Source organism: Mirounga angustirostris, unplaced genomic scaffold (assembly GCF_029215605.1).
Source record: "Mirounga angustirostris isolate CCGP_5_RB_7025 unplaced genomic scaffold, mMirAng1.0.hap1 SCAF_7, whole genome shotgun sequence".
NCBI classification, from domain to species: Eukaryota; Metazoa; Chordata; class Mammalia; order Carnivora; family Phocidae; genus Mirounga; species Mirounga angustirostris.
In genome coordinates this window covers 85090567-85101206 of record NW_026991715.1, presented here as the reverse complement: position 1 = coordinate 85101206, position 10640 = coordinate 85090567, and the positions used below count along the sequence as shown (strand labels likewise).

General features: G+C 44.3%; 1 protein-coding gene across 4 annotated transcripts in view; it reads left to right on the top strand.

Annotated features, from left to right (window-relative positions):
• Positions 1 to 473: 473 nt before the first annotated feature.
• FBXL17 (F-box and leucine rich repeat protein 17) overlaps positions 474 to 10640 on the top strand; it is a 515189-nt gene continuing 505022 nt past the window's right edge. Inside the window, exon 1 of one of the 4 annotated variants that reach the window (XR_010413178.1) lies at positions 474 to 2099. Coding sequence is in view for 3 of the 4 variants with exons in the window: in XM_045899686.3 (XP_045755642.1) it covers positions 1119 to 2099 (981 nt within the window). In the remaining variant the exon portion in view is untranslated. The remainder of the gene's footprint in view (positions 2100 to 10640) is intronic. The other 3 variants (XM_045899686.3, XM_045899676.3, XM_045899667.3) reach the window with 3 other exon arrangements.

The following is a 10640-nucleotide window of genomic DNA, read 5'->3' as shown; positions in this document are numbered from 1 at the left end:
ATGGATAGGTGGAACTCGGAGAGTGCAGAGGCTCATCTATAGCTTGCAGCCTGGAATGCTGGATGACTCAATCGGTTGAGAAACTGTTTATCTTTTTGGCGTGCATAGGTAACCTGATACATGCTTTCACTTTTGAAATAAAGTTATGAAGTCAGCAGTCGGCCACAAGCAACAAGTATAAGAACAAGTGGAATACACAGCGGTGCGGCACCACTCATTAGCCCCTCACGTGAGAACACAGGGCCACACATCTGGAACTGCACCGGAGAAGCAGCAGGGGACCCAAGTCGGCCTTCCGGCGGAACCCTGTTTACGGCTCCTCGGTGGCCTCGGTCTCCGAGTCTGGGGGTGGGGGTGAGGGGAAGAGCGCAGCGGCTCGCGGCCAATGGCAGTTCTTGAACTTACACCTACAGACGTCAGCGCGGCTGTGCAAACGGATGTCACACAGCTGGCTCGGAAGCGTCTCCTCCCGTCCCAGAAAAGAGGCGTGGACCCAGCGGCCTCCGCGAAACCTTGGGCGAGGGAGGGAGGAGCGCGCGCCGCTCCCCGCGAGCCCCGCGCGCTCACCGGCCCGCGTCTTCCCAGCAGTCCCTGCCTAGCGGCCGTCCCCGGTGAGCAGCCGGGCGCCCGCGCCCCCGCCTCAAGCGCGCCGCCGCAGCCAGCTCCGCCCCCTCCCCGAGCGGGCCGCGCGCTCCTGCGGCTCCGAGCTGTGTCGCGGGCGCGCGCGCCGCCGGCGGAGCCGCAGTTAAAATGGTCCGAGCGGGACCCCGCGTTCCCCCCGCCGCCGCACTGACTGACTGAGCCGGCGGGCCAGGCTTGGACTGGTCGCGTAGCCGGCAGGCTCGCTCCCTCCGTCGCGTCCCCAAAGCTCGCGCCCATCGTTCTCCCGGCTTCCCGGGGCAAAGCATGTAGCCCCCGTCGGGCGCCCGGGCGGCCCGCAGCTGACGCCCACCCCCCACCGTCGCGTGTGTGCCCGTGTGTGCGTGTGTGTGCGCAGGGCGGGCGACCCCGCCGCGGGCCCGAAGCCGAGGCAGCGAGCGGCCTATCCCGCTGCCGGAGCTCGCTTCTCCGGGCCTCCCTACTTCCCCGTCCCGGTCCCCCTCCTCGGGGCCTTCTATATGGGCCACCTTCTCTCGAAGGAGCCGCGTAACCGCCCGAGCCAGAAGAGGCCTCGCTGTTGCAGCTGGTGCCGCCGCCGCCGCCCTCTCCTCAGGCTGCCCCGCCGGACCCCGGCCAAGGCGCCCCCCCAGCCGGCGGCGCCCCGGAGCCGGGACTGCTTCTTCCGCGGGCCCTGCATGCTCTGCTTCATCGTGCACAGCCCCGGCGCGCCCGCCCCCGCCGGCCCAGAGGAGGAGCCGCCGTTCTCGCCGCCGCCGCGGGACGGGGCCTACGCCGCGGCCGCCTCCTCGCAGCACCTGGCGCGGCGCTACGCGGCCCTGGCTGCCGAGGACTGTGCTGCCGCCGCCCGCCGCTTCCTGCTATCCTCGGCCGCCGCCGCAGCAGCTGCCGCTGCCTCGGCCTCGTCGCCCGCCTCCTGCTGCAAAGAGCTGGGGCTGGCTGCGGCCGCCGCCTGGGACCAGCAGGGCCGGAGCCTCTTCTTGGCCAGCGTGGGGCCCGTGCGCTTCCTGGGGCCGCCCGCTGCCGTGCAACTCTTCCGGGGGCCGCCGCCGCCCGCCGAGCCCCCTACGCCCCCAGAAATGGTGTGTAAGCGGAAGGGGGCCGGGGTCCCCGCCTGCACCCCCTGTAAGCAGCCCCGCTGCGGCGGTGGGGGATGCGGCGGCGGCGGCGGCGGCGGAGGGCCTGCAGGGGGAGGCGCCTCGCCGCCGCGGCCCCCCGACGCCGGCTGCTGCCAGGGCTCCGAGCAGCCACCGCAGCCGCTCTGCCCCCCGCCCTCCTCTCCCACTTCCGAAGGTGCCCCCACAGAGGCCGGCGGGGACGCGGTCCGAGCGGGGGGCACCGCCCCCTCGCCCGCCCAGCAGCAGCATGAATGCGGCGACACGGACTGTCAGGAGCCCCCCGAAAGTCCCTGCGACTGTCACAGGGATCCACCCCCTGAAACCCCAGACATCAACCAGTTGCCGCCATCCATCCTGCTCAAGGTGGGTCTGGGCGAGTGGCGCAGGGATGCGTGCTTTCCCCCAACCCCGGCCCCCACCTCGGAGGTTTTCTCTCTCCTCCCCCTAAGCGCGGAGGAGGGGGTTCCCTCATAGCCAGAGAAGTCCGAAGGGGAGAAGCCAATGGGGAAGATGCTTATGGCCTGTTTTTTTGAAGTAGAAAAACTTGGGAGTTTGGTCAATGTCTTTTAATAGCTTGGGTTTGTCACCACAATTCAGGATTCATCTGTTACTAGATTCCCAGTGGTTTAGAAACTATTCGTAGATTTTCTGGGAAATATTTTTATCAATTGAGCAATTTACATTTACTGCTAAAGATTTTGTATATTAGTATTTGAGTCTTCAAACAGTACTTACCGGTTTGATAGCTGCTAGTTGATGTCAGTAACTGTGACCTTTAATTGAACATTTATTATGATCCGGCGCTGTGCCTGAGCTTTATATACATAATATCTCAATCACCCAGTTAACGCTGTGAGATAGGTATTAATAACCCCACTTTATACAAGAAGACACTGATATTTCAATGCTGTGTGCCTACAGTAGTAACTCAGGCAGAAGTGGTCTGTGCTCTGTGGAGTTTAGAATCTAGTGAGGCTTGAAGAGGTTGAATGACTTGTCCAAGGTCACACACACAAAGGGGTGATTTGGGGAATTTAGGCCTGCTGGAGTTGAAAACCGTTTGGTTTATGTTACGCTTTGTTGCCTTTCTACATTTTAATTCTTACATACAGTTTGTCAGAAGGTAGAGACAAATGTATTTTTGGGGGGGAATATGGGTGAGGAGGAGACGAGGGTGTCCTATGGGAGCTTTGTCTCACTTTCAACTAAGTAAAATTTGCAATTTTGTTAATGCTAGTGAGAAATTTAAATAAGTGACAAAGTTAGTGTTATTATTACTAGCAAGTTATTTTTTCCTCATGCCCCTCCCCCTTCCTGGAACTTAATAAATATAAACCTTCTTTTTCAGTGTAGGAGATATTTAATACCAGTCAAAAATAACCTAGATAAGAATTTGGCTACTTTTATTGTTACTGATGGAACTGTCATCAGTTACAATTGTTACTCTCACAAATACACCTTTTTGATTAGAGTTTTTGCACATTTATAATCCTGTGTGTTTAGATCTGTTTTACTGTGATATCAATGTTCTTGTAAATAATATAGCAAAAGAATGGGAAAGCACAACTTTTCCTTGAGTCAAAGTGTAATGATTTAACTCTTAGCGAGGTGTACTTCCTGGAGGAGTAATTTCCTCCTCTGTGTTCAGGGTGCGCTTTTTAGGCCAGAGGGAGCTTTCTTGAGTTCTCTATCTCAGCAAATGACAAATATCAGCAAATATTTGGTATAGAAGTTTGATTGCTGTCTTGTTATTTGGCAAGTACGACTGTTTAAAAACCAAAACAAAACCCAGGTTCTTTCTCCTTTCCACCCAAATCATCGTATCAGGAGGTAGAGAAGAACATTTTAGTGCCCAACAAACAACCAACCCCCAAAAAACCCATGATCTCCTAATAAAGAAAATTTCTATAGAATAAATTTTGCTAGCATAGATTATCTGCTAAAAATGTTTTTCAAATTTTGCTGTGGACTGTTGAAAACTTGGTCTGAAGGACATTTGAGGATTTTACTCATCAGATTTGCTCTGTTGTGTTGGAGTATTTATTTATTTATTTAAAAGGGAAGTATTCTTTTTTTAAAAAAGATTTTATTTATTTATTTGACAGAAAGCGAGAGAGGGAACACAAGCAGGGGGAGTGGGAGAGGGAGAAGCAGGCTTCCCACGGAGCAGGGACCCGATGCGGGGCTCTATCCTGGGACCCTGGGATCATGACCTGAGCCAAAGGCGGACACTTAATGACGGAGCCACTCAGGCACCCCTTGCTGGAGTATTTAGACACGTTAGGTAGATTTCCTTGTATTAGAAACTTGAATAAAGATTGTGTGTGTCTTATAGTCATGGTGGTATTCAGCATGAAATGAGTTAGACTATTGGAATGAATTGAAATTGAGGTTTTTCAGTGTTTACCAATCCATTCCAACTTTTAGGAATAGGGCTTTTGATGGTAGAGGCTCTATCAACATAGATTTTATTCACTTTTCTATCCCCTCCCCTAAGTGCAGTGGCTGGTATTTAGTAGCTCTGAGTAAATATTTATGAACAGGTGAATGGCTAGGTGCTTAGGGAGTCTGGGCTGATATTCTGGGTGAATATGCCATGCCACTAAGAGAAGCCTCTTAGAAATGTTTATATCCTGCCTGAATTGTTTTTTGAGCCACAATAAAAGCCACATGATGGTGAATGGGTTCTGGCTCAATTTTTGGTGAGAATCGGAGGTGTTTGGCTTGTAGAAGAGAAGACTGGGAGCTATGATGATGTTTTTATTTTTAAATTTTATTTATTTATTTTTAAAGGATTTTATTAGAGAGAGAGAGGGGATGAGCAGGGGGAGGGGCAGAGGAAGTGGGAGAAGCAGTCTTCCCGCTGAGCAGGGAGCCCAATGCGGGACTCCATCCCAGGACCCTGAGATCATGACCTAGGCCAAAGGCAGATGTTTAACTGACTGAGCCACCCAGGCACCCTATGAGGATGTTTTTATAGTACAAGAAGAATTGTTGCGTAGAGAGGTAAAAATCCATCACCTCTATTGGAAAAATTCTTAGAAAGCATGCCCTTTGTCCCTAATAATGGGTCAGTAGCCTTTATGACTGTATTGCTGTATCTTTTGTACCAGAAGTTACTGTAGTTGTAAAAAGGGGGGAGGGTGTGGAGGAGGGAGAGTTTGGAAGAGAAATGTAAGGAAATGCGATTTAAAGGTTGTTTTTAAGGAAAACTACCAACTTTTTCCAGGTAACTTCTTTTTTTCCAGGCAAAAAGAAAACAAAAAAAAAAAACCCAAAACAAAACACAAAAAAAAATCCTACCTAAATTCTTTTTATGGCAGTTCATAGGGCAGATTTTTGGTTCAATATCAAAAAGATTTTCCTTTTAAATTTTATATTTATGTAACTTGCCTTAAAACATTAAAATAATGCAGGTAGGGCAAAAGTTTGCCTAGATTCACCCTTACCTTCTCATCTGGTTTCCTCTCCAGAGGTAACTAACCACTGTTACAAGTTTAGATTATTCTTCTAGAACAGCTCTGTAGAGTACAGTGGCTTAAAGTAGTTAAAATTAAATCAAATTTAAAATTCGGTTTCTCAGTCACAGTAGCCACATTTCAGAGATTAGTAGTCATGTGTGACTGGCTGCTACCATACTGGACTGTGCAGATCCAGAAAATTTCTCTCACTGTAGAAAGACCTGTGTAAACCTTCATAGCTTTTTTTCATAAATGGCACCAAAATGTACATGTTGTGAATTTTTTTGTTTTGTTAGTAGTATGGTTTGGAAGTCTTTTCTTATTAGTAAGTAGTGTATATGGTTTCCTTCATTCTTTTTTTTTGGTAAAAGTTTATTTATTTAAGTAATCTCTACACCCAGCCTGGGGCTTGAACTCACAACCCTGAGATCAACAGCTGCGTGCTCTACTGACTTAGCCAGCCAGGTGCCCCTTCCTTCATTCTTTTTAACTGCTGCATAGTATTCCATAGTTTTATACCATACTGTATTTTTCTGTTATTGAATGGTTCTAACTTACTGCTACTACCAACAATGCTAATAGATGTTTTCTGTGCACATATAGTCATTTTTTTAGTGTAGATTTCAACAAAGTGGAATTTTAGGGTTGAAGAATGTGTACATTTGGAAATTTAGAAAATCCTTTCTAACAATAAGAACTGTGTAAAAACAATGAATTCTTTCTTGAAATAGTGAGCTTCACTGGAGATCATAATTTAACTTCAGAACAGGAAGAGACCTTTGAGATCTGGGTATTCCCCACTTCTTTTACATGAAAAAACAGGCCTGGAGAAGTGAAATGGCTTACCCCAAGACATTTTACATAGTGAAAGGCAGACCTTGGTCTAGAACCCCTCTCAATATTTGCAGGCCTAGATATCTTTTCAATATATTATGAAAGAGGGTCTCAGTAATCTTCTCTCAGAGATTTTATGAAAGAGATTTTCCTGAATTGGGGGTGGCAGGGAGGAGCTTACACCAGACAACTTCTAAACTATTATGAGTCAGAGGCTAATTTTATAATTGGGTCTGTAGGGTTGAAATGTGGTCTTTAAATATAAGAAATCTGAGAAGTAGGGAATGGCTCTTCAAAGGTCATCTATGGAAATAGCATTTTCTTAAGGACTCAAGCCTGTTATAGTTGATCTTTGTTTGATGGACTGCTTTGGATCAACTAAGGTAGCTTCAGTCTTTGGTACCTGTTGCCTTTATAACTTAAAGCAAACCGCCATGTGATATCACAATTAGATTTTTATATTGTGGAGCCACTATGCAACAATTTTACCAAATGATAGCAGTGGAATACTTTTCTTTAAGTGTTACTATTTGAGTAACTGGTATTTGAGATCTGTATTTAATATTTAGAGACTTTGTGTGCTTTATGTTGAGATATCTTGCTCTCTGTCAGCAGACCTCTTCCTTTCCAGAGGAAACGAGATGAGAGGTCCAGAATCTATCACCACAGTTAGAAAACTGCTGCACCATGCGTGCACCCCTGATAATGTGTTAGTAGGTATTAAATCTTGATTTTTACAGCTTTATTGCCAACAGGTTCCTTTAGTTATCAAGAAAGAATTTTGTAAGAGAAATGTACTTTGGGGGAAGGCTTATTTTCTTGATCTGTTTGGTTTTTTTTAAATATGAAAATAAGGTTAAAAGCAATGGAAATGGGAGTCAAAGAAAAAAGTAATACTGCTTTTTAAAGCTTTGAATGTAGATTACTAGTAGGTAAGAGGAACTAAGTTTTATGTAGCATTTCATGAATGCTTGACTTAAGGACTCCAGTACCAGATAACCTCTAGAAGGTATATCTCTGTAGTTCTAGGGATGAGTTTAGTCAACTCTGAAATGGAATGTTGTTAGTTAGTCAGGTTCAAAGTTTTTCTTTGTTGAAGAATGCCAAGTAATCTTGATTAACTTAGGCCACAAAAGGTGAGATTTGTTTTTTTCTTGAGAGGTCTAAAAATTTTGGTGCCTTGTAATGAGTAGCTGTCAAGGGGATAACCCTGAGCCTTTTTTTTTTTTTTTTTTTTTTTTGGCCAGCTTTGGGATACCAGCTTGTATAAATGATAGCAAATACGAAAAGATAAGTGAGGGCATATATGAAAGTATTTAATATTAGCATAATAGTTTCCTAAAAAGTTGCTTAATTTTGACTGAATATTATTTTATGTTTGTCAAGAGTCTTGCCCAAGTTTGGAGCCAAGTGGTGTGCTAAGAGAGTAGTGATGGGTGATTGGTTACCTACATACATATATATATTCCCTAGCTCTGTCCACTTGAGAGGGCCTTAGAGAAGCAATGCCCAATAACAATGTGTGCACTTAGTATCCAGATCTTAGCTTCTAAAAATCATTCTCTGCTAAAAGGAATCAGTGTTGTTGGAGAAATGGCTGATTACAGAGCTGGTACACCAGGAAAGTACAAGATAAGCCTAGAATATTTTGTCCTAGAGCATAAGGAAGTGCTCAAAGAATAATGGATATATGTCAGAAGGACACATCGTTTCATAGTATCTCCTCCCAAAATACTTAAAAAAAAAAAAGTTTTGTGCTTTGTTCAATTTTGTGACTGGCTTTAGAGTAAAACTTATTCTTGTGTAAATTTCAAAATACCTGACTCTAGAGTAGCACTCTGTATAATAGTTTGGATTTTATGTTTGCTGTGCCTTAAATTTTAATAATTAAATTGCAAGAAATTATTTTAAATTATAGATTAGGAAGTAGTTTTAGAGTCTGTGACTTCCCTGTGGCTGTGTGGTTAGAAAAGTACCAGAAATATGTTTTGTGCCTCTTTTTCTAAACGGTGCTTTATTCAAGACACTATTTTTTTTTTTAAAGATTTTTTATTTATTTATTTGACAGAGAGAGACACAGCGAGAGAGGGAACACAAGCAGGGGGAGTGGGAGAGGGAGAAGCAGGCTCCCCGCAGAGCAGGGAGCCCGATGCGGGACTCGATCCCAGGACACCGGGATCATGACCTGAGCCGAAGGCAGTCGCTTAACCGACTGAGCCACCCAGGCGCCCTCAAGACACTATTTAGTAAATGTTATTTTCAAGCTTTTGGTAGGTAATATAAGTAGAATATTTAAGAAGCAAGGTATGATATACATGGAAAAAAATTGAAAAGGGCAGAAAAGTTGATCTTGGTTGAAATAGTTAATTCTGAGAAGATTGCAAAGAGGGAATTTATATGAATCTTAAGGATATTATTTGCTTAATTATTTATTATAACGTGTGATGTTTGTGTATGTGCATATATGTTTTCTCAAATAGGAATTCAAAGATTCTGGGAAGGAAAATGATAGAATGATAGAAAGACACAGCTTATGGATGTTTTTAAAAAACAGCTATATTGATATTTAATTTACTCATTTTAAGTATACAGTTTGAGTTTTTTTTTTTTTAAGATTTTATTTATTTGAGAGAGAGAGAGAGAGAGCGCATGAGCAGGGGGAGGGTCAGAGGGAGAAGCAGACTCCCTGTTGAGCGGGGAGCCCAACGTGGGGCTCAGTCCCAAGATGCTGGGTTCATGACTTGAGCCAAAGGCAGATGCTTAACCAACTGAGCCACCTAGGCACCCCTACAGTTTGAGTTCTAATAAGTGTTTAGTGTTGTACGACCATCATTATAATACAGTTTTAGAACACCTCAAATAGTTTTCTTGTGCCTCTTTGCAGTCAATTTCTGCTCACACCCCTAGCCCCAGGCAACCACTGATTTGCTTTCTGCCTCTATAGTTTTGCCTTTTCTAGAAATTTCATATAAATGGCGTCATACAATATGTAGTCAAGAATATTCTGGGTTTTTTTTTTCTTTTAAGATTTTATTTATTTGACACAGAGAGCACAAGCAGGGGGAGCAGAGGAAGAGGAAGAAGCAGGCTCCCCGCTGAGCAGGGAGCCTGACACGGGGCTTGATCCCAGGATCCTGGGATCATGACCTGAGCTGAAGGCAGACGCTTAACCAACTGAGCCACCCAGGTGCCCCAAGAATATTGTGTTTTATCTTGAATACCTCTGTATCTCTCATGACACCTAGCATAGTCCGTGACACAACAGGACTCAATATAAAATAGCTACACAAATTTACTTCTTTTCAAGTATTATTTCTATAACTTGCATGCCATCTGCTTACTCATAAACTTTTACAATAGTATTTGATAGCAGATAAGATCTCCTTAACAAAAATTAGATGGCCAAATGTAGGTATTGGCCTTGTTGATTTTCAAGTACTCCAAGGTTCTGTGGAATAAGTATGATCAAGTGTTAAACAACAATGCATTTTCTGGAAGTTTTTTCAGTCTGAATTCTCTTCTGAAATTTTACACTAATGCCTTGCTCAAAAATAGAATCTTTCAAGGCTCAGGAATATTTGGATGTTGCTGGTAGTGATTATTTCAGATTATATCTGTAATATGATATGTACCTTTTCTGGTAATTCATATTTTAGTTGTGTTTTCCAGGTCTGCCACTAAAGATAAAGAATATTACGTTTGTTTTCAACCCAGGTCCTGACTAGAAGTCACTGCTGTTTCCCGGTATCCATTCCCCTCATACTCTTTCTAGTAACGGAATTTACCATGTTCTAGCTTGGCACATGATCACCTAATTAGAGGCTGGTTTTCAGCCTTTCTTGTAGATAGGTGTAGCTCTGTGACTAAATATTAGGTAACAGAATATGAGTGGAAGTAATGTGTACAACTTTTTAGTCATACCATAAAAGCAGCTGCTTGCCCTTTGCTTCCTCTTCCCCTTTTCAGGGCTAGACCACCTGGATTATGAGAGTAAGCCATCCTCTACTCTGTAGCTGAAGGCAGTGATGGCAGAGCAACAAGGTACAAAATGATAGATCCTTGGATCTTCCACATCCGTAGAATACCTACACCTACTTAGTTTGAATTTCTGTCATGTTCAAGCTATTGCTAACAGGCCTGTGTTAAAGTAAGCAATTTCCTGGCTTGATGCAAGTGACATCCCAGTTTTTTTCAGTGTCCTTCTTCCCCTTCGTAGTTTTCTTTATTCAACAAAAATGTTGTTACAGGTCAGTCCTTGACAGACCAACATTCTCTTTCTTCAATCTTTGAAATACTCTTTCTCTTGAATCTCTCAAATTATCCAAAGTTAATTTGGAAATGCCTTTGACTATATAATCTTAAAGCCAGTGAACACATCACAAGTTGTAGTGTCTCTCACAGAAACCTAGGTACATGTGCACAAATGTTGGTTAAATGAGTTAAGAAGATAGTTTGGAGGAGAGGTAGTTACTTTCTCAGGAGTTAAGATTTGAGAGAGAGGGCATTTTAATGACAGAAAGAAAAGCAGGGATATTTAAATATTGTGTTAGGTATCTTTATGTAACAAATTATGCCAACACTTAGTTTAAAACCACAAATTTTATTATTT